At 36.4% G+C, this 24,339-nt stretch overlaps 1 protein-coding gene across 1 annotated transcript; it reads right to left on the reverse strand.

Annotated features, from left to right (window-relative positions):
* Positions 1-4,444: 4,444 nt before the first annotated feature.
* On the reverse strand, positions 4,445-23,912 carry ALB (albumin). The gene is made up of 15 exons (XM_051964440.1): positions 23,819-23,912; positions 22,717-22,774; positions 20,923-21,055; positions 20,368-20,579; positions 19,242-19,374; positions 16,173-16,270; positions 12,708-12,837; positions 10,881-11,095; positions 9,730-9,862; positions 8,983-9,080; positions 7,808-7,946; positions 7,257-7,480; positions 6,350-6,482; positions 5,312-5,387; positions 4,445-4,617 (listed from the first exon to the last, which is right to left on the reverse strand). Exons 1-14 carry the CDS (start codon positions 23,895-23,897, stop codon positions 5,346-5,348), a joined length of 1,827 nt encoding a protein of 608 aa, XP_051820400.1. The 5' UTR covers positions 23,898-23,912; the 3' UTR covers positions 4,445-4,617; positions 5,312-5,345.
* Between the last annotated feature and the right edge of the window lie 427 nt (positions 23,913-24,339).

Here is a 24,339-nt window from a genome sequence, read left to right on the forward strand (position 1 = left end):
AGCATCAATATGAGAACCCGTTATGAATAAAGCGAGAACTGTGAGATAGAAAATGGAAAAATTTTATTACATTAAAGGAGTTTGTACAAATAAAACCAATGTATCTGAGATCAGAAGGAAAGCAGAAATTTTGGGAAATTTCTAATAACCAATCTCTCAGATTAAGTCTTCATATCTCAATTAGGCAGAAAACTAAATCACATTGATAAGAATATGAATCATTCCTCTTTTTGATAAGTAGTTGAAAGATATGAACAAGCTATATATAATTGTATGGGAAAATGCTCTAAATCATTGTTGAATAAAGAAATTCAAATTAGAACAACTATGAAGAATCTTTCAATATCTATCAGATTGTCTAAAAAAGTGGGGGGTATGACAAGTATTAAAGGGGATAAGAAAAAATTTGGACATTAATATACTATTGGCAGAATTGTTAACTGATCCAACAGTTCTGGAGAACAATCCACAATTGTACCCAAAGGGTTTTTAAATTACATATTACCTTTGACCCAGCAATACCATTATTCGATCTGTTTCACAAGGTAATTAAAGGAAAAGGAAAAGAAAGAACTTATATGTTCTTTTTTTATAGCTTTTTATTTACAAGATATATGTATGGGTAATTTTTCAGCATTGACAATTGCAAAATCTTTTGTTCCAATTTTTCCCCTCCTTCCCCCCATCCCCTCCCCTAGAGGGCAGGTTGACCAACACATGTTAAATATGTTAATGTATATGTTAAATACGATATAGGTATACATGTCCAAACAGTTATTTTGCTGTACAAAAAGAATTGGACTTTGAAATAGTGTACAATTAGCCTGTGAAGGAAATCAAAAATGCAGGCGGGCAAAAATATAGGGATTGGGAATTCTATGTAATGATTCTTAGTTATCTCCCAGAGTTCTTTCGCTGGGTGTAGCTGGTTCAGTTCATTACTGCTCTATTGGAACTGATTTAGTTCATCTCATTGTCGAAGAGGACCATGTCCATCAGAATTAATCGTCATATAATCTTGTTATTGACATGTACAGTGATCTCCTGATTCTGCTCATTTCACTCAGCATCAGTTCGTGTAAGTCTCTCCAGGCCTTTCTGAAATCATCCTGCTGGTCATCTCTTACAGAACAATAATCTTCCATAATATTCATATACCACAATTTACTCAGCCATTCTCCATTTGAAGAACTTATATGTTCTAAAATATTTTCAGCAACTCTCTTTCATACCCATCAAATGAGGAACAACTGAACAAGTTGTGAAATACTACTGAGCTGTATGAAAAGACAAACAGATTAGTTTTAGAAAAGCATGGAATGACTTACATGAACTAATAGAATGAGCAAAACCAAGATAAAGTTGTATACAGTAATAGAAGTAGTAGAATGACTATGAATGACTAAATTCTTTTGAGTAATATGATCATTTGAATCAACTACAAAGGTTTTGCAAAGGAAAATGCTATCCATTTCCAGATAAAGGATTATATATATGCATACATATACATATAAACATATTTGTATGTATATATATATATATATATATATATATATATACACACACACACATACCACACATATGTAAATGGTGTGTGTGTGTGTATGTGTAAAATATTGGCTTTAGAGTCTCTAATGAAGGAATGGGAGAGAGATAACTCAGTTTTCAAAATGGAATAAAATTCAAAATGGAATAGATAATTAAAAAGAGAGTCATTATCACTGATTGTAGAATTATCAAGTTGATTGTAGAACCTGACTGTCATGTAACATGATGATGAATATGATGATGATGATGATGATAGCATATATTTGAGGTTTATAAAGAATTTTATAATTATTATTTCATTTTATTCTCACAACAGTTCTGGAAGTAAGTTCTATTATTTTCTCCATTTTCCAGATGATGAAACAGGTTTAGAAAGGCTAACTAACTTGTCCAGAGTCACACAGCTACAAAGTATCTAATGGAGAATTTGAACTCAGTTGTTTCTGACTCTAGGTTCAAAGCTTTATCTACTAGTGCACATACACTCCATGAATGCTGGTCGCACAAGACAGAGAACAAGCCATTGACTTGCCTTAAGCAATAGCATACTTTAATGCAGTGAGCATGACTTCAGAGAAAAAAAAAATGCCAAATTTTCGGTCTGATCAGGATACATGGAGATGATTTTTCTCCTATTCCAACAAAGCATCCAAATTTTGAAGTAGGTTTAATATTCTAGAATTAAGCACCCTTGAAAAATTAATTATATGATTTTTTCTAACCCCAGTATTTCCAAGTATGGTACTGTCTTTAAAAAGGTGCTAAACACAGGTCATTTAATGAGCCAAGATCTGAGATTCTAAGAATTCAACACTATCTTCATCACAAGAGAGTCTTTTCTACTACATATATTCCTTGATGGATCTGGACCTTTCCAAATTATTGGATGATTAAATGACCTTGAGTCACCTGCTAAAAGGTGATACCTTAGGGAGAACTTTCACTGATACAATTCATCCTCCTTAGAGAGGTCCTGGCTATTACCTTTTTTTTTTTAGTTTTTCCTCATTCTATCTCAGTTGATTTTTAAAATCTTTCTTTGAGTTCTTTTATAAATTCTTTCTGGGCAGATAGCCATTTACCATTATTCTTTGGAGTAGGAAAGCTTTTTTTTTTTAATTTCAGTGTCCTTTTCTGAAGATGAACCCTGGTCTTTCCTATTCCTGTAGTAAATTTCTATGATTGGCTCTTTCTCCTTTGTTCGTTTTTTAAAATGAGTGCTTATTAATGTAAGTATCTGTAATCCTAGGGTGAAGGAATGGTGCATCTGGTTTCGCTTCAGTACTCCCTGCTGACTTGGAACTTTAAACCAAGAACTCAACTCTCCTGCAATGCCCACAGCCAGCAGTGTCCCTGCCCCACTGCTTCTGAATTCACCAGGTATGTTGGTTCCTTCTTACCCAGGCCTTGTCTCTTTAGCACAGCTGTGTCTATGTTCCTAATGTGTGCTGAAGTTCCCTCAGTCCTCCCAGATTTAGACCCCTGAATTCCTACACTGTCTGGGAAGTAAAAGTACCTGTGGTTGGGGCTGAGGCTATCCTAATCCTCCCCTCCCCAGCTAGTCCCAGGGTTCCTCCTTTGCTGTTTCTGAAGAGCTAGCCTGGAGGTGTTTATACTTCACACAGGTTATAGCTCATTCCAGGATTCTTCTTCGTTTGGCCCAAGAGGACTCCTGTTCTTCCCCAAGTCTTATTTGTTTTTCACCAGTCTGTGTTCAACCTGAGGCACAATTTTGTTGTTGTTTTTTTGTGGAGAAAATCTGGAGACCTTGGAATTTTCTGACTTACTCTACTATTTTCCCAGAATCCTTCCCCCCTCCCCCGGACTGTTACATTTCAATTAAAAGGCACTTCTTAAATTTCTACTGTATGCTAGTCACTGCTGGGTAAAGGCATTTATATTCTATAAGAAGACAAAACCACCTACACAGAGAAGCATATATGTAAGACATACAGAGGATTGTGTATAGGGTGATGACATTAGTAGCAGGGATCAAGAAATGCCTCATGGAGGAGATGGCCTTGGTGCTGAAGTTGGAAGGAAACTAAAGATCCTAAGAGATAAAAATGAGAAGGAGGAAATACCAAGAATAGGGGACAACCTGTGCAAAAATTCAGAGATGCAAAGTTGTGTGTAAGGAAACAAGAAGAAAGCCAGTTGGGCTGGACCAGAGTATGAGTGAAAAAGAGCAATGGAGACTAAGTGAGACAAGGAAGATTGTAGCCATCTTGTCACAAGTGGAGATTATTGAACAGGGACGTTAAAGGACTTGTTCATGGTCAAACAACTAATAAATGTCTGAGATCAGATTTAAATTTAACTCTTCCTGATTCCAGACTCTATCCAATGTACCATCTAATTTCCTCTCCTTTTTAACACTTTTGTGTTAAACACTTTCCTCCAATTAAAATTTTTGTCCCCATCATTATTTCTCTTTCCCTCTCTGTTTCTCTCTCTCTGACTAGTTATTACCTAGTTGTCAGCTTGGACCCCTTTATCCAGCCTGGTTCTAATTATTCAGCTATAATATCCATGCCATGGCCTTATACTTCTGCCATATTTTCTACTGATGAGGAAACATGTTAATATTCTAGTGACTAGAAATTGCCTTCTGACCATCCTGGTCACAGGAATCACCCCCAAATTTTTAAATATATTTTCAAATTAAAAATAAAAAAAGAACCCAGAACTCATTTATATTATAACTCATTTAAATTAATGTTGATTTTCATGCATTTACAAGTATGAAGTTGGGAATCTTGGTGTGGAAAAAACAGCTAAAGGTGGGAGAAAAAGTCTAATTCAGACACACCTATACATATATATATAGAAGGGTACACCTTCTGATACAAATCATCTTCACACACCACAGAAAGATCAGTCCAAGACAATTGCCTTATAGTTTATGCTTTTCTTTATTACTTATTGCAACACTGGAGAAGGATAAAAAAAATTTAAGACAAAATTGATGTTTTCTTAACTCTGTTAAGCTTGACACCAACAGAGAAACAAAATAGATGATGAATTTAGGGTCTTCAAATTCTGTCTTTGTCTTCTTCCACTGGCCAACTAGAAAACAAAACATACATATATATGATAAGTAAAAATGATTTTAAAATCTTAAGTTCAAAATTCTCTCCCTCTTTCCCTTCACATCCTTTCCCGAGACATTAAGCAGTTTGATACATTGTACATGTACAATAATATAAAACATATTTCAATATTAGTCATGTTTTAAAAGAAGACACAGACCAAAAAATATGAAAAAATAGAAAGTGAAAAATATTATATTCCAAACTGCATTCAGACTCCATTAGGGCTTTCGTTAAACATGGATAACATTTTTCATCATGAGTCCTTTGGAATTATCTTGGATCATTGCATTGATGAAAATAGCTAAGTTATGCTACATCATGTCAAAAATAGTAAGATTCAGTGTGAAACAGATCCCCGTCAGCCTTTATCCCAAGAGGGATGATTTCTTAAAGACCACAAGACTCTTTGACTAAGGTAGTCTGGTGGTATAGAATTAAATTCAGGTTCCAGTATTGTCTATATGTCAGGTAATATGGCATGGGCCATAGAGTGCTGGTAATTTAAATCAAGAGATTTAGATTGGTAGCCCACCTCTGATGCTCATCATTAAATCATTTAAACTCAACTAAGACTAAGTATGTATCAGCTGTGAAATGTCCCATAAAGTTGAAATCCCAGCTAGTTGAATTATCGATTTATTGCCAATGAAATACCCAAAGAGAGTTACCTGAAATGCTAGTATTGGCTTGTCCATCTGGTGTTTAAGCTAAGGCAGCTTGAGCTGCAGCAACGAGTTTGGGACCCTGTATGCAAAAAAATCACAATTGTGTGAGAAAGTGATTCTCATCAAAGAATTGGAAAGATATTTTGCATAAACATCCTTCAATGTTAGATTTCTGCTAAAGGAAAAGGGTGTCTATCTTTATATTCAACTTGTTTTGAAGCTATAGGAAAGCCTCTCCTGTGAAAGAGAGATTAGATTGCTTTTGTTGGACCCCAGATGATGGCAAAGCCCAGAGAAGTAATGAGTAGATGTTACAGAGAGAAGCAAGGAATTCTTCTCCCTCAAAGTCTTCAAGTTGAGCCCGGATGACAAATTTTCAGGTAGGGAAGAGAGAATTCTTTTATGGGTGAGTATTAGACTACATCGACAATTCTTAATTTTTTTATATTGAGAAATGATTTTCAATATAACTGGTTTCCTTGACACCTGTGTGAATTTAATTTTGTGTATTTCAAAAACATTATTCTGAAAAGGACTGCATAGGATTCAATAGAATGACAAAAAGATCCATGAAACAAAAAAGGTTAAAAATCACTGACTTTGATGGTTTCTGGGGTCCCTTCCAATCATATAATTTTGGATTCAGTGATGGGTAAAACTGGATCTGTTTTACCTCTTCACAAGCACTGAGACTGGTCCTTTTCAAAAAGATGGTCAGCTAAAGGAATTCTTCTATTAAATCTTATAAATTCTACATATCTATGATTTTCATTCAACCTGACACATAGGAGTCAGGGGAGATTGATAACCATTTGACAAATGAAAAAAACTACAACGGCATAACAAAAATCAAGCATCCAGTGGGCACATAAAAATACTGTAGTCAAGTGGAAAAGGGAAATAAGCTTCAAGGATGAACAGTGATGACCCTGTAGGAAGCTAAGGTTAAAAAAACCTAAATATTCCTAGATAAGCCTCCATTTCACATATTATCAAGGACTCCCAAAGATAGATATAATAAAAGAAAAAAGAAATCCATACATCTTCAGCAAAGCAAGCTTCCTGGTTATCAGCTTTGCAGCATTTGTCCACGAAGGCAGTGAAATCAGTAACAACACCCTTGAGCTGGTCATCGGTGATCTTGGGCTTGTGTTTCACAAGTTCTACAAGTACACTGGAATGAGAGAAAACACAGATATAGTCAGGGAATATAAGGAGCAACCAGGTTAGCCAACCATTCCTCATCTGCCCCTAGCTCTTGGTTGTAAATCAGAGGGGAGATGCTGACATTGAAGCCTGAAGTTTGGAGGAAGATGTGAATAAAGATGGTCCTTTTGAAAGCATTAGGGCTTCCTTAGGACATTTCCCCTTCAGTAATCCTAGGCTTCATCCCAACTAACCACAGCGATGTTCCTTTAGTTGATATTATCCAAAATGACAGATCTACCAGATAGCTCTCTGTTTGATTCTATTTGGGGGTAGTAGTAGACTTAGGTGAGTGGCTAGATGCCAAGAAAGATCTAGTGCTGGACTTGAAATCAAGAAGAACCGAGTTCAAACACTGCCTCAGACTATTACTAGTTGTGTGACTCTGGGCTAGTTGCTTTATTTCTTCAGCCTCTGTTTTCTCATCTGTAAAATGGGGTTCATAAATAGCCTTTACCTCTCAGGGTCGTTGTGAGGATCAAGTGAGATAAAATGCATAAAGCACTTTGGATATCTTAAAGTACCATATAAATACCAGTAGCTATCATTGCTATGATAAAATTCAATTATAGTCATTTTCTTTTGAATGACTCGAACGTGAATCGTTTTGTAAATACTTTTCCCTAATAGATTCATGCCCTGTGACAGAAAGGTTTGTTCATGCTGACAGGAGCGTATCTTTCTCATTCTCAAGGAGGAAATAAATAATTTTGAGCCAAGCAGGAGACCTGACACTCCTTACCCCTGTTTCTTGTTCTGTTTCTCTTCCTCAGGAAGTGTGCATAGGTCAGCATGGAAGGTGAATGTGTCTGCAGAAAACGGCTTGGCTACATATGTGTCATCCACTCCCAAGCCACTGAAGCAGGGTCTGCGGTTCACCAAGGAGTCCTTGCAGCATTTGGTGATTCTCTCGCTCACTGGTGTCTTCTCATGCAGGCGGCACAGATTGTCAATGACGATGGCCAGCTGAAGAAAAAAGAAAATGTGAGGTGAATTCATCAAATGGGCAAGGGGAGCACATCACTATTTATAAAAGACTAAATCAAACTGCTATATTGAAGCCCATACTTATTCTTTGCCTCAATCTAATTTCAAACATTGAATTTTTAAGCCTCAATTCCATGAGCAATTAGAAGCTTCTGAAAGTGTGGGGTTTTTAAAAAATAAATAAATAAAGTTTTTTTTTTTTTATGTGGCATTGTTTAGGTCCTCTGCCACAGATGTTTTAAACTGGCATCTCAAAGTGAAACTCACAATAGGATGAAAGTAGAAAAGAAAAGAAAACAAACTCACATAACCCTCAGCACAGCCCAGTTTTTCTTTGTCACTGACTTTACAGCATTTAGATCCAACTTTTGCCAACTTATGTCCAAGGTTAAGCAATGTTGGGGTTGACACTTGAGGTGCTTTCCTGGTGTATCGGACCAGCAATCTGTAATTATAATGTTCAAATGTTTGTAGTTAAAGAATCACTTTTTAGTAAAATAATAATAATAATTGCATTTTAAAACTTGTCAAGCAGCAAACACCAATCCAGAGTCAGCTTGACATCTTTAAACTGACCATCCCTGGCAGTCAATATGGCTCTTCCATTTTTCTCCCTCCCTGACTCTCCACTGCCATGGCATCCACCACTAATCTGTTCTCCTCAGTGCTGTGATTTGCATCGTGTTGGAATATGAGCCTTCATAAATCACCTCAATGATGTTCACTTTTTTAATGATGTAAGTTTCCCAAATCTCCCAGTTTCCCCTAATATCAATCTTTCATACACAGGTCTTTCTTAAACATGGCACTTAAATAATGCTTTAGTCTCCACCACCTCTTTATATTCTGTAAGTTTATTTTCCATTACAAAGAGTAATCCATCCATTTATTTGTCCTCAACCATTTTGTTTACATTTCAAAAGTTGTCCCAAGCCTTATATTTACCTGAACAAGTCTAGCTTTCTTTGTTCTGTTACTTTCTTTTGTAGTTTTTTTTAAAACATTTTATCCCATTACCTTTTAAGTTTGATTTCCCATGCTGAAAAATCTATTTAGTTCAACATTGGATCATAGATTTAGGACAGGAAAGGATCTTGGAGGTCATAGAGTCCAACACTTTCATCTTACAGTGAAGGAAACTGAATCTGTTACTTGCCCAAGACTATCTAGTCTATCTAGATATCTAGATATCTATCTAGCTAGTAAATGTCATTCAGGTCAGAATCAAATGACAAATTCAGGTCTTCCTGACTCCAAGCTCAGTGGCCCTTTTACTGTCCAATGCTGCCTAAATCTATAAAGTCAGCAGACCTTCTAAGTGCTACTCCTGCACTCCCAGTTTTAAAAGAACCAAAAGCTTACAAAGCACTTTGAAAATGAAAGTTGAAGCTTTTGTATTTTATTGTCTTTTATAAGACATACTCCTACTAAACCCTAAATATTAAAAATTGATCAAGCAAGCAAGTAAGGGACCCACTTACGCATTTTCGAAGCCATATTCTCCAATTTTGTCAAAAAGGTCACAGTTTTCCTTGATTAAATGCTGGCTTTCATCAATAAAATTTTTGCGATGTTCAGCCTGAAAGAGAATAAGATAGTGTTTATATTATGTCCTGTGTGGATATGTTGTATATATTGTTTATGGTTTTTCACTGATTATAACCCAGTTTAGAAATCATTTTAGAATTAGCCTTCAACAACCACTTAATTTCATGCAAAAGCATATCTAAAATATCAAAAAAGGATCTTCAAGATTTCTATATGAGAACATTCCAGTTCCAATGCCTAATGACCCTCAGGCTCAGGAAAATGCCAAAATTCTTGAGTCTCTTTTAAATTGTACCTCTTATAATGTTTTTTTTTTTTTTTTCATTTTGTCTTCAGTAAAAATGTAGAAAAGCCAAACCTTTTCCATTGTTAAAGAGCTGTTCTACAATGAGAGTCTCATCTGAAACCTTCCCATCTTTAGGGCAGCTCTTCTTAATTTTTTTTTAACCATTGCTCAACTTGATTTGAAAGCCCAGAATGACACAAGATTCACAAGAAAAGATTCAATTACCCTCCCTTTGACTTTACTTTGGAAAAAAAGATAAGTGACAAAGAGATACATAGATTCACAGATACATAGATACAGATGTGCTGTGCTATCATTCCCAGATCAAGCAATCCCGAGCACATGCCATCCCCAGGAAAGTACTTTGATTTTTCCTTTCTTATGAGAAACCTACCGCTTTAGCATAGCAAGTGGGAGGGTCAGCTGTGGCGCAGCACTCCTCAAGTGTGTTTTCATAGTCCTTGGCAATTCTAAGCAGTGTGGTAACGGCAAGCTCAGGGTGTCTTCTTCCATTGTCATACAAATAGCTTAAAAATGAAGATCAAACAGATGTCAGCATGGTAAGGAAAAGGACCAGTTCTCAGCATTATTCTTCTATCCGGAGGTTCCATGAATTTTGTAAAATTAAAAGAACAACAAAAATGCTAAGAAAAAATGTTTCGATTTAACATTGCTTATTGGTGTCTATATTGATCGATTCAACAGATGGGTTAAATTTTCCTTTTTTTTTCCAAAAAATCAGTTATGTGCAGTCTTATTGTATAATATTATAACATATCACTGAATCCAGAAGACAGCAGAAATAAATCTCCAGTTCCACACTTATTGCACTTAACTCCATTATTTAGTGGTCACATGTCTGGATGGTTATTGGTTTCTCAACTGGTCTGTACATTCAATCTTAGACTTCTTTGTCTCCCTTGCAATGCCCTATTAAGAACTGTGATTATAATACAGACTCAACAAGTATTTGTCCAATGAATGGGAGTGAATGGATGGATGGATAGATGGAGGAATGTTTTAATGAACAAAAAACATCTTGACAGGCAGGGAAAATGCAAAGCTTCCCTTTCTTCCCTAATAAATGAATGATAATGTCACCGAGCCAGAAGGCCATAAAGTGGGTCATTTTCAGAGATTAAAAGGGCCTCTGAGGTCTTTTGTACTCCTCTAACCAGCACATGTCCAAAACTAATCCAAGTTTCCATATATTTGTCCTTTCTGGACCAGCAAAGCAATTATGACTTCCTGCCATCATTGTCAGTTCTTGAACTTGAAGGGAAAAAAGTCTATTTCATGGAGCCAAAGATGAAATACAATTATACTGAAGTTACAGTCATGGATCCCATAACTAAAAACATCAGAAGGCACGAAGAAGATTTGTCTCTATTTTTGCCTAAAAGGCTTGGGAGAGGAATAGGATACAGAATGAGGAAAAGGCAAGGAGTGGCCAACTATTCTATAAAAGTGTGGCAAATAGACAAAAAGATAAATGGTATTTGGCACATGAATGACACACATGAACAATATTAAACGTTAAATTACGTGGCTAAGAAGAGGTCTTTTGCGTCTTTGTAGTTTTGGCAAGCTTCCTTGGTTTCTACATATTCAGCAATAAGGTCAGGGAGGTCTGCAGGAATATCATCATTCTCCAAATCAGTGATGCACTGGCTCTTCTCTATCAGAGGCTTTTCACAGCATTGTCCAAGTTTGGTGGAAATTGTCTCTCTGTTATTACAAAGGTACTCAGAAAGAGCCACCTACAAGCAATTAGATAGGAGTGATTAATTCAATAGATGTCTTGGGAACTCCAATTCAATTTTGCCTTTCTCTTCTAGAATGCCTTGGAGAACCTTCCTATTTTTAACAAACTGTCCTTCACATAGGTCCCTTCCTCTGAAGTCCCTTCCATATCCTTGCAGCCTCAGAAAACTGACATTCCCCTGGAGACATTTCATCCCTGTCTGTCCTCTCCAGAATGGGATGTCCTTTTCTCATTCTTTGCCTTAGTTCACACAGAGAGACACTAGACTAAGAGAGAATGAGAAAGATGTCTTCCTTTGAAATTCAACCCAACCAGATGAATTACCCTATCCACTCCCTAATATTTTTAATCTACTTCCCCTAAGTGATTCTTCCCTTCCTCCTGCACTTCAATATTTGGTTGCAGCTCAAGCCTCTCCCCATTCTTGTCCATCCTCCACTTGGCTAATTTTTCCAACACTTAGGTCTAACCAGGTCACTCCCTTATAACCAAAATGCTCCATAGCCTATCCCCTTTCTACCTTTCTAGTCTACCTACACTTTACTCCTTTTCACAAACTCTTCTGTCTAGGGACACTGGCCTACTTTGCATTGACTGTCCCTCATTCATCAATGCTCTAGTCCCCCTCATTTTTGCCACTTAGTTTTCCTGTCTTTTTAAAAGATAGATTAAGAGGTGCTTCAGTTGTAAATTCCCTCCTCAAATGACCTTCCATGTATTCTGTGTATATCTTGTATATTCATTATTTATTTACATGCTGTCTCCTCCCATCAGAATTTAAGCTTTTTGAGGACACAAAGTTTTGTCTTTCTTTGCATATACAACACACACACATACACACACACACACACACACACACATATTGCACAGTATTTGTCATATAATAAATGCTTGATAAATGCTTATTAACTGTCTGACCAACTGGATAGCAGTCATATTTACTTTAGTGTCAATCAATTTTTCCCCAAGATAACAGCAAAAATGATAATAATGACTCCATTAAGAATTAATTTTGGTAAGGGGAATAATAGAGAAAATTTGAACATATTAGGAACCATGGAAGTTTCCTCAAGGAGTGGAAAAATTTCTCAGAATAAGAGTTAGGGGGAAGCAATGAAAACACTAGAAACAAACCTTGTCTACTGTATTTCACCATCTTGCTAATGACCTCTCTTATTTTACCATGCAGCAAGTAATTACTAAGTGCCTTCCAGATACAAAGTATTATGCTAGGTCCCAGGAATTGAAAGGCAAAAAGTGCTTATCCTTCAAGGACTTATGTGCTGGCCAGGGAAATAACAAATATAAACATAAATATGTAAAAATATGTACAAGTCAATACATGGTAATTTTCTGTAGCAAGAAATGAGCAGTTAAGGAAATTAAAAGAAAGACTTCCTCTAGAGAGGTATACTTAATCTTAGTCTACTGCCTGGCATACAGTAGGTGCTTAATAATGCCATTCTGAAAGACTGAGGGATTTGAATTTATTTATTATGATTCCTCTTATCTTAAATTTATCAAATTTCTGTTTAAAAAATTCAGATAAGTATATCATAGAGAAGCTTACATAGCAACAATATGGGTTAATGTCAGTAAATACTTACCCTATCATCAGCACACTCCAACAGGTCACCATGGCAACATTCAGTATGAATCTTAGCAAGATCTTCCACTATTTTATGAATTTCAGCAAAATCAGCCTTAGGGAATTTCTGGCTTAGCCTAGCGACAAGCCTAGAAAGATAATCCACAAGAGGTAAATAATTAACACTTAAAGTTTACATGAAAATTTTCTGAAAATCATTTTAATTGCTATGAAATTTTTAAATGAGTTAACACATAGAAAGTATTTGCCAGATAACGGAATACAATATCAGTGTTGACTTTGAACTATCATCACCATCACTACCTGAGTCTGGAATGAGGAACATGAATTCAAATTGACCTCAAATACTTACTAGCTATGTGACTCCAGGCAAGTTATTTAACCCCTATCTGTTTCTTCCTCTGCAAAAATTGGAATAATAGTAGCAGCTACTTTCCAGGCTTGTTGTGAGAATAAAATGAGATAACTTTGCAAACCTAAAAGCATGATATGCATGCTAGTCATTATTAATTGTTACCAATGCCAGCATAATCACTTATGAGACACTATGGGTTTATGATCAGTAAAGATAGGCCAGGGTAATTAACCATTTCAATATAATCATAGAGCTAAGAGATGTCTTCTGAAACTAGCCATTATCCCTCCAAATACTGCACCAAAACCTGTTTAAAATGATCTATGTTCCCCTGACTTCTAAGGACCCTAAAGAACAGAGAATCCTAAGTTTTGAGTTTCTCACAAGGGGTCTTAAGCATCCAGATGCACATGTTAACCTGCATTGATAGCATAAGTTGATCAGAAAAACAACAACAACAACAACAACAAAAAAGCCTAGGTTTTCATTTAGCCACAGGAAATAAATGCATGGAATGCTTATCAAGAAGTTAACTGGTCTCCTTAAAAATAAAACTACTTCCAGGTCTCTCAAGAGGGAGATTTGGGCAGGGGAGGATGAAAGGATCGGGGTGAATGAGAATAGAGAAAGGTTCCTTAGTTCTGACTGGGTTAGCACATGCTGACTTTGTTAAACACCTTAAGGTTATAAAATGCTTCCATATATATTTCAGCAGAGCTCCACAACCCAAAGCAGGGTATCTAATGTATATCTCTTTTACAGAAGCAGACTGGTTTTCCCAAAGTCCCAAAGCTAGTAAGTTCCTGCCAGGCAGGAACCATAATCAAGTCCTTTTTTAAACATTCTATTTCATTGGAAACTTAACAATCATCAACACAAATAAACTTTATGAAAAGAAAGATTATATATTTTAAAATATCTGTGACCTGTCATAAACTGATTTTACAATGTATTTTTAATAACATATTCACAAACACATATACATATACATGTGCATACATATATGTTATACACGTGTATGTGAGAGACTCTGGCCAAATCACTTAACCTTTCATTTTTCTACACAATTCTCTAAGATTAGAAGTTGCAGGGAAGTGTCAACTTACATTAGTAAAGACTATGATCTCAAGACTTCTCCATAAAAATCCTTAGTCCAGTCCTTTTATCCCTCTATACACACTTTTAGAGAAATACACATAAACAAATATAGTTCTGTTTGTGTCCCCCTTCTGCATTTTTTTTAAATATTTAAAAGATGCTTTTTTGCATCTCTATCACTACCCATTAATCTACCTCTTTTTTGTCTATCTCACCTTCATTTGAAACACTCCCTGTAATAAATCTGCATGTATAGTTACTCAGCAAAAAAAGGCAATCCATTGACCAGGTCAGAGATGTATATACTTCCTTCTGCACCCCTACTCCATCACATGCCTCCCAAGGACTTGCATCATTAGTGATTTGAATCCACCATAACTCTAAAAAAGCCAAAGACTTGGATATCTCTTCTTTTCAATTCTACTAATAAATATGGCATATATTTCTGTCCTCAACTTATCAAATGTTGCTTTCAAATTCAGAGTTTTTGTATGTGGTTTTTAAGATCTTCCTTCTTGTCATTTATTTTGGAGATGGGGAAGGATTATCCAATCCTTAGTATTGACAGTGACCTTCATTACTATATTTCTTATGGTCTTAGAAGTCAAGAACCACAATGTCTATTATTCTCTTTGTAATTTCTAAGTACTTAATAAACATGGTCACCTAGAAATTCTATAGGATATTTTGGGAAACCCCATTACAATGAGATCTTTGGGCAATCAACCCAAGGTAGATGGATACTTTTATAATGAAAACAGAATCAGGGCTTAACTGGGCTGAATGAGCCAAAATGAGGAGTAGATACAACTAGACCCCTTTACCGATATGACAGGAGGAGGAATTGGACCAGTAATCTCAATTAAGCAGGAATGAAGTCAGAATGGGATTGTGGAGAGAATCCCTCCCAAAAAGCCTCTTTAGTACTCCAAGTTTGAGGATAAACCTTTCTAAGTCTGATTATAAAACTGAAATAGAAAATGACTGTCACTTTTATTACAAGGACTAACTAAACAGGAAATATTCAATTCTAAAATAATGAAATTGACTTGTATCATTTTTATTGATTCTATTTATAGTTAATTGACTCTGTCCTATAACTGCCTAAGTTATGATTCTTTGTCTCTGAACTTAGTGCAGAAATACACTGTCCTGTAATGAGCTAAGTATAGAAATCCAGTTCTTCCATTAACCATTGTTCAATTATTGCCTTAAGGAATTCTGCCATGTTTGGAGGATGAGGATGGACACAAGGCAAATGTTCCTTCAAGGATGACTAGTTTGCTATCCAAAGAAATCTAGCCCACTATCTTTTAACCTTGCAGGTGAACTCAAAAAATGAATTTTTCTTAGGCACAAGAGAAAGGAAGGAGGCTATTGCTAGACCCTCATTTCCAACTTCCAATCAATCATATTATTTCCTGTGCCTCAGCTATGTCTTCAACCCCATGATGTCACCTATTCTGTTTTATTGTTTGTTCTATGCTTATAAAAATGAGTTGCATCTTAAATTCTTTGTTTTTTTATTAATTAAGATAGTCTTTAGATTCATTCTACTAGAGCAGGAGTTCTCAAATTTTTGTTCTCACTATCTTTATAGTATTAAAAATTATTGAGGATCTGTCCAAGGAGGTTTTGTTTATGTGGGTTATAATATATATATATGTGGGTCTAATTTATAATATTAGAAATAACAATGAATTTTGAATTTTTGGGTCCTCTGAAAGGATTTCAGAGACCCCAGGATTCTCTGGACCACACTTTGAGAACCACTGTACTAGAGGGTAGTTAGTTCCCTGTAAACAAAATATTATCTTGCTTGGGAAAAGTCAGTTTACCGTTTTGTTGAATTTCACTTGGGATATTTTTTTTACTGTTTTGGAAATGAAGAAATTAACAACAAAAAGTGGTGATAGCTATGGATATTGGAGTCCCAGGCCTTTTTCTGTCTTTGCTTCTTTTCTTCAAGAAATGCAAAGGTTTTTAGACAAATGGATCTTAGAGACTTACCCAGCCTTGACAGCTCTCGCTCCAAACTCGTCTAAACTGGAGCATCGGAATCGCTGTTTTGCTCCTGAACTTATGACTTTATCTCTTAAAACAGAGAGCTGTAGGAAGAAGAAATCACCTCTTTCAAAAATTTTTTCATTAATATGAAAAATAATTTCCCCACAAAGCCCTCACAAATCAATCCAACATTTTCTTCATAATTTAAGGGGTTTAACCTGAATTCCATGAATGAGAGACAGAGACAGAGAAAGACCAAGAGAGACAGAGACAGACAGAGACAGAGAGAGGGTGTTATATTTCAATATTATTAGTTCCCTTCGTAATTTTATGCTTTTCCTTTTATGCACCCAAAGACCTGATTCTGAAAAGGATACATAAGCTTCACTAGACTGCCAAAGGGATCCATTACACAAAAAAGTTAAGAAATCCTGCTTTATATGAAGATGGCATTTCTCACCCACCAATAAAAAAGTATGCACTTAGACTTTTTTTTCTCTACAGTAATGACAAATTTTTGGACTAAGTCCTTGATGCACACTTTCCTGCTGCTTCTTATGATTAAGGTAATAAAATTAGAAGACTATTATTCAGATTTAGGAATGGTCAGTGATGATCTCCCCAACTTGTAATACATTGCAAGTTCCAAAGAAAAAGAAAATATTTTGAGTTTTCTCTTGATGACTCTAGGATCTTATTGGTATCTAATAAGGGACTGCTAATTGCTTGTTGTATTGGAATTGAAGCTTGAATCTTCATTTCTATTAACTTTATGTGTGAATCCATTGAATTAATTAAGCAAAGCACAATAATTAGTTAATTAAATGTTTAACCTCAGTGGACCTGTTTCCTCATCTGCAGTGAAATTATTAAACATAAGAATCTCTAAGGCTTCTCCCAGTTTTCAATCTCTGCTCCTATCTGCACTATAACATCTTTAACATTCTATATCCTATTGCAAAAAAGCTATATATCTTTGCTAAGTAGGATATATTCTCCACATTTGTAAAATTATATAGCTTATGTTATTCTCAAAGAGAGTTTCAAAAGTATTTGACAGAAAATTTGTTAACAGTGTCAAAATTAAGTTATTTATTTACTAAGCAACAGTAGACTTGGGAATTAAGTGAAAATGTATAGGATTTGATGGGGATCCAAAAGGAGCTCACATTCAAAAACCATCTCCTTCATTGGCTTAATATTTGTCTAAAATTTCACTCTCAGAGATTCATTCCTTCAGGATAAGGAGCTGTAGCTCTTAGAATCCTCTTTTTAAAAGGAAAACACCCTTAGGGTAACAGTTCAATTATTAACAATTTAATGTGAATTACTTTACAAGATTATTTTTGAAAGAGGATGTTTGACTGAAAGAATGGTGTCAAAGAGAGAGGGAAGAGGATAGAGTAATTTTCACATGGGAAGAATCTCTTGGGGGAGAGTGGACTTGGGAATTTTACTGCAGTAGGGTACTTTGGGCAGTAACTAAGCAGTATAAAGGTGCTAAATATTTCTTGGGGTATGGGAAAGAGCCTAAAGGATCCAAGAAGAAAAACTTTACTGGCTTCCTAATTTTTGCCTAGGGTCAGACAACTATGGCTCAGTGGGTAGAGTGTGGAGTCAGGAAGACTCATCTTCATGAGTTCTAATTTAGCCTCACACACTTACTAGCCATGTGAACTTATGTAAGCCATTTATTCCTATTTGTATCTATAAAATGAGCTGGAAAAGGAAACAGCAAACCATGTTAGTATCTTTGCCAAGAAAACCCAAACAGGATTACAAGGAGTCAGACGTAATTGAAAAAGCCTGGACAAGAACATAATCATGTCATCAACTGCATCTTCAATCATATCTAAATGTTCCCAATATCATCAGTCAGTACAAATCACTCTTCTGCCTGCAGTAGTCTGTCCATTCCAAATTCCCCCACAAATAGAAATCCCTATGCTTGCCCACACATGTACAGGCACATACACACACCAGGATGCAGAAAGTCCTCAATTGCATTATGCAAAATAATGAAATGATAGAGTGGATTGGAAAGTTTAAGCAGCCTCTAGGCAGGCTCTATCACACTACCCTTCACAAAAGTGAGAACAGTACTGAAGAGGAACAAAGAAAGGATCATATATTTAAAATTGGGAAGAGCAGAAAGTATCATTCCCTCAAATTACAGATTAGAAAACTGAGGTCAGGAGAAATTAAGTGACTTGCAGTACTAACTTACACAGTTAGTGAGCATCTGAGAGAAGGCTTCCACCCAAGTCTTCCTGACTTAAGCCCACCCACACCCCAAAAGGTCTTCTGTACTATACCCTAGTGCCTCTCAAGTCCAGGGCCAGAACTCAAGAAGGTGCTAATTAATGATCATTGTAAAACATGAGACTTCTAGTGAAACAAGGTTGCCCACTATCACCATTACTATTCAATATTGTATTAGAAATGCTAGCTTTGGCAATGAGTAGAGAAAGAGATTAAAGGAATTAGAGAAGGCAATGAGGAAACCAAATTATCATTCTTTGCTGATGATATAATAGTATACTTAGAGAACCCCAGAGATTTTACTAAAAAGTTATTAGAAATAATCCACATTTTTAGCAAAGTTGCAGGATACAAAATAAACCCACATAAGTTATCAGCATTCTTATATATCACTAACAAAACCCAACAGTTAGAGTTACAAAGAGAAATTCCATTTAAAACATGGTACTTCTTGGGTCCATGTCAGGGATCCTACATTCTCTTTCTCCCTCCCTCCTTTCCTTTATCCTCTCCCTCTCTCCTTCCCTCCCTCCTTTCCTTCCTTCTCTCCCTTCCTCCCTCCCTCCCTCCTTTCCTCCTTCCCTTCCTTCCTCTTTTCCTCTCTCCCTCCCTTTTTTCCTCCCTTCTTCTTCTTCTTTTTCTTCTTCTTCCTCTCTGTCTCTCTGTCTCTTTCTCTCTCTCTCTCTCTCTGTCTCTTTCTCTCTCTCTCTCTCTCTCTCTCTCTCTCTCTGTCTCTCTGTCTGTTTTTGTCTTTGTCTATGTCTGTCTGACTGTCTCCTCCCCACTTTTTCTCCCTCTTTTATTAAATACCTTGGTGTCAAAGCAAGCGCCTTTGTCAGCCTCCTGGCAACATCCTTTCACTGCCTCCTTATACTGATGAGCGTAGGCAAGGAGAGCTGGGGCATAGAAGTAGGGGTGTCTTCTGGCAACCTCATACAGGTAGCTGAGAACAGGTAAAGAGAACAAAGTGGTCGCTTTTGAGTAGCTATGGGTAATAAATGTCCTCAAAGCTGTATGATATCATTCAGAACCAGGGATAGCACTTTACTCCTCCGATTGAACCTATATGATTTTTGCTGCCCTCTCTAATCCAGAGTTGTGATTTCATCAACATTCTTTCAGCTCTAACTAGGAATCGGTTGTGTCTAAGGCAACTATCCCCAAGAAGACCTGGAGCAGATGATATAAAAGCCTCCTCCCCATCCCCTACACCCCCATCCTCTGAGGAGTGAATTCGGACACCCTGAAAGGACTGCAAAAGGCCTATGGAAGGCCACGTGTAGACAATAATTCACCAAGGCCCAGGATCTTCCTATAGAAGTAAGCTATTACTGCCAGTTCAGGAGTAGATTCTATGTCCACATTGATGAAAGTAGTATAAATGTTTTTGACTTTCTCTGAGTCTACCACCTTTAGAATCCTAAATCTAGGTATAGCTCTGAGCACAGGAAATTCTGAGTAGAGAAACTCCCTTTATCTCTGCATATTGGCCACTTTTCAATAATAGTCTTTGTCAAGCTGCCTGGGTCACAGAATTCTAGAGCTAGGAAAGAGCTCAAAGTCCATCTGATCCAAGAGGTCCAGGGAGGTTGACTAGCCTTTGCCAACTAAATGGCAAAATGGATAAAGTACTAGGCCAGGATTCAGGAAGACCTGAAACATTTAGAACCTGGACTTGTCACATAATCTTTGTCTGTTTCAGTTGCCTCATTGATAAAATAGAAATCATAACAGCATCTACCTGATTTGTGGGAATCAAATAAAAGAATATTTATAAACTCCTTAGCGCCGGGCCTAGCCCATGGTAGGTGCTCCATAATTGCTTATTCCCCTTCCCTCTTGGTCCCACACAGTTAGTATACATGACCTATGTCAGGGTTCCTTGAATCCTAGCCTGGCCCACTGACCCCTACACTCATTTTCTGGTCTTACTTACAATCCCAGTACTCTGTTTTCATTCTCTTGAAAGTTTTTGCAGAGAGTCTCAGGTTCAGGGGCTTCAATTTTAGGGAGGTTTGGATGGTCATCTTTGTGGCTCAGGAAACAACGATGTCTCTCAGGTTCTTCCTTAGCACAACAGTCTGCCAATTCACCATAATTTTCCCGAAGGCTTGGCACTTTACATAATTTATCACCTAAAAGTTGGTGCTAGGAGGAAAAAAATAGATGGTTAGTCTTTAACCTATTTAAAGCCCTGGGCATCCTTGACTTTCTTATTTGAATGGAACAAGACTTGGTAGACAAGAAGTTAGGAAAGGAAATTGCCTTAATAGCCTTCAGTGCCTTTCAAATTATCTGACGTTCTTTTAGTTCAGACAATTCCTTGCCTTTTTTTTTAATGATAGGGAACAGCTCTGGGCTGGTATTGAGATAAGAAGTTCAAGAACAAAGAGAGAAATGGAACTTCTTGGTGGGACACATTACTATTGACTCTAATGTCCTATCTGAAATAAAATAAGAGAGATCTAACTCAACTAAAGTTGATACTCACAAGGGATTTGCCACAATTTTCTGCTGTTTCATCAGCAGCGCAGCCTTTTGCGAATTCCACAACCTCAGACACTAATTTTACATGATCTTCAAAAGGGCATTTCTGGAGGTACTGAGCAAATGTGATCAGAACTCTGAAACAGAGATTTCTTATGGTTACTGAAAGCAAAGATGGAATAAAATATAAAAATCCCATTATAAAATGTTTGCTATGGAGCAGCTAGTTGGTGCAGTGGCTAGAGCACCAGATCTGAAGTCAGAAGGACCTGAGTTCAAATCTGGCCTCAGACACTTAACACTTCCTAGCTGTGTGACCCTGGGCAAGTCACTTAACACCAATTGTCTTAGCAAAAAAAAAAAAAAATTATATATATATATATAAATGTTTCCTATGATAAAGAATCAATTGCATCTATGTTACCTCCAGGTTGTCTAGAAGACCATCTACACCTTGCCCAATTTGACTATAGTATCAATCCCTCAGGAGAGACAGGGATGGCATGGGCCACATGGGTGAACCATCACTACCACCTCAACCACCACCCCCTGTACTCACACCCATGACTCCATGCCCAAGGGCCTAAGAATAGCAGCATCCTTCTAAGCATACAACTTGATTCTAGTTTGAGGTCCCCACAGCCATTAAAAAGGGATCAACCCTTGTAGAGATGCGATTTAGTAACTGTTTCTGAGGCTGCTTGCAGCCCCTACCTCTTCGGCAGCCATAGCTACTAAAGAAAAGGAAAACTCTCATCACTGAAGTCCTTGGCAGTGTCAAATGGTTCAATATCAGAAGCAGAAAATAGTTTTATCAGTGGAAATGTCATTAAAGGAGAGATATTACCATGTTTTTTGCCATTTTACCCTAAGGAATATGGAATTTTTCTATTTGTCATGTACATGGGTTCTCCTTGAAAATAAGGACTGCTTTGCTTTTCTATTTATGTGTATTTTTTCCCTTAGCACAGTGTTTGATGCATAGTTTTTTTATGCATTCACTCAAGGATAAATATATAATTTCTCTTCCTCACTGCTCCTACCAAAAATGATGGGGTAAGGAGAACAAGCATCTATAAAGTATTTACTACGTGCCAGGCAACTGTGCACAACACTTTATAGATATTATGTCATTTGGTCCTTACAATCTTATACAAACCCTACTTTCAGATTCTCCAGCACACTATATGCTAAGTGACTGATAAGTTGAAAGTAATTTTCATCCCAAAGGCATTGGTATTTTGATAATTAAACAAATGGAATCAGGTCTCAAGCATTAGACAGTAGATAATGATTTTGTAGGTGGAGCAGAGGATCTTCCTACTCCCCCTCAAATCATTCTATATGTAAGACAATCACTGAGTAACTGAATTCAATTAATTATCTAAGACCTTAAGTCCTAGAAGACATGAGTTCAGAATCTACTTTTGATGCTTATTATACCACTACTTATTAGGCATGTGACCCAGGGGATGTCACTCAACCATTGTCTGCTTCAATTTCCTTATCTGTAAAAATGGGGATAAATGTAGCATGTTAAGTTGCCATCCTTGGTGACCATGTGGAAATGTGGAATGCCTATTTCCAGCTATAAGTGACATGAAGGCTTCTTTGGAGAAATGTTGAAAACTCCTTTAATTAATTTTTGAGCCAGAAACCAATGGCAACTGACTATATTCCTTAAGAGATGTGGCCGAAAGAGAGGAAAGGGACCCGCTGTGTTAAGGTTTAAAGGAATAATGTCACAGTCAATATTAGTGAAAAAAAGTTAATTCAATTTTTCATTAATTATACTTACAGGCCTTTCACATTTTCTTCACCCAAATCTCTATACCGTTTGGCAATTTCACTCGTAGCTAGATGTAAAAAAAAAAAAAAAAAGAACATTAATTTACATTTATGTATATGTATATATATATATATGTGTGTGTGTGTGTGTGTGTGTATATATATATATATCATCTGTTTATATATATATTACCACCAAGTGAAGAAACCTTTATCCATTTGATTTACAAGAAAGCTTCTACCAGCACAGATAAATCTTTGTAGAATAGTCAAACTCAGTTCGGTATAATACCTGGTTGTTGAATGGCAAAGACACTTATTGAATCATAATTTGAATTTTATGGTTTCTTTGTTTTTTCCTCAAATCCAAGGTAACATTTTTATTGTTTATTTAGTTATTTCCAGCCATGTCTGAATATTCATGACTTTTTGGATGTTTATTGGTTGTTAGTTTTGGGATTATTATTGTTATTCAAAGATAATGAAGTAGTTTTCCATTTTTTCTAGTGCTCATTTTATAGATGATAAAATTGAGGTAAGAAGAGTTAAGTGACTTGCCCAATATCATACAAACTAATAAGTATCTGAAGTCTTCCTTGAATTCAGGTCTTCCTGACTCCAGGCCCAGCACTCCATTTATCTAGCTGCCAAAGTAGAGTTAGTTCTTCTAAAGCTCCTTCAGAGGAGTGACGGGAAGTCTGCCTGAACCAAAACTCTAAGCATAAAATTTGTCTAATGGTTCTAGATTTCTGTATACTGGGACAGGGCTGATGAAGTCTTAGCTGAGAAAATGGGAGAAATAGGTTCCCTTTCTGTCACTTCAATTATTAGTTATATGCAACTTTATAATATTGTACAACTTTAGGAAGTCATGGTGGCTACATTTTCTCCATCTGCAAAAGAAGATTACAGAAACTATCCTGTCTAGCTCATTGGCAATATTAGACCAATACCATATGTTCTTTGACACTATATAGATACAATCATCCTAATGATTATTTTCCACCACCAAAAGAAAATATACACAATGGCATCACAAATCTTCAGAGATTTAATCTTCATTTAGCCTCTCTTTCTATATTAAAAGAAGCCATGAATAGAAAAATTCTTACGTGCATCTCGACGGAAGATTTCCCTGGAATGAACAGAGCTGAAGAGGAAAATAAGGGAAATAAAGGTGACCCACTTCATCTTGTCAATTGTTTGTGGGAATTGGCGGAAGAAAGAAGGTAGGATGCTGAGAGAAGAAATGCACTAATATACTTTTTTAAACCAATAATTGTAGATTATTAACTTTGCATTTCATTTCCTCCCACTGATTACAAAATTTAGAATATTCTTGCCAAAATTGTGTTTGCCCAAATTCCTTGCACATGTTTGCCATCTGGAACTCTCTTCTCAAAAAGACCTTGCAAATTCATTAAACTTGTGTAAAATATCTTATCAAATTATAAACAAGGATCTAAACTATTTGTACCTTTTATTCAGTACTATGTCCTTTATCCTAGATTCCCATTTGGACATTTTAGTTTGCAATAGTTGTAAAAATTTAACCAAGCCAAAAGTTAGGGTTGGAAAGCTGCTTGAACAAGGGCCCTAAGTTCCAAAACGTACCTTGGCAATCCATTTGCAA

Source organism: Antechinus flavipes, chromosome 6 (genome assembly GCF_016432865.1).
Source record: "Antechinus flavipes isolate AdamAnt ecotype Samford, QLD, Australia chromosome 6, AdamAnt_v2, whole genome shotgun sequence".
NCBI lineage: Eukaryota > Metazoa > Chordata > Mammalia > Dasyuromorphia > Dasyuridae > Antechinus > Antechinus flavipes.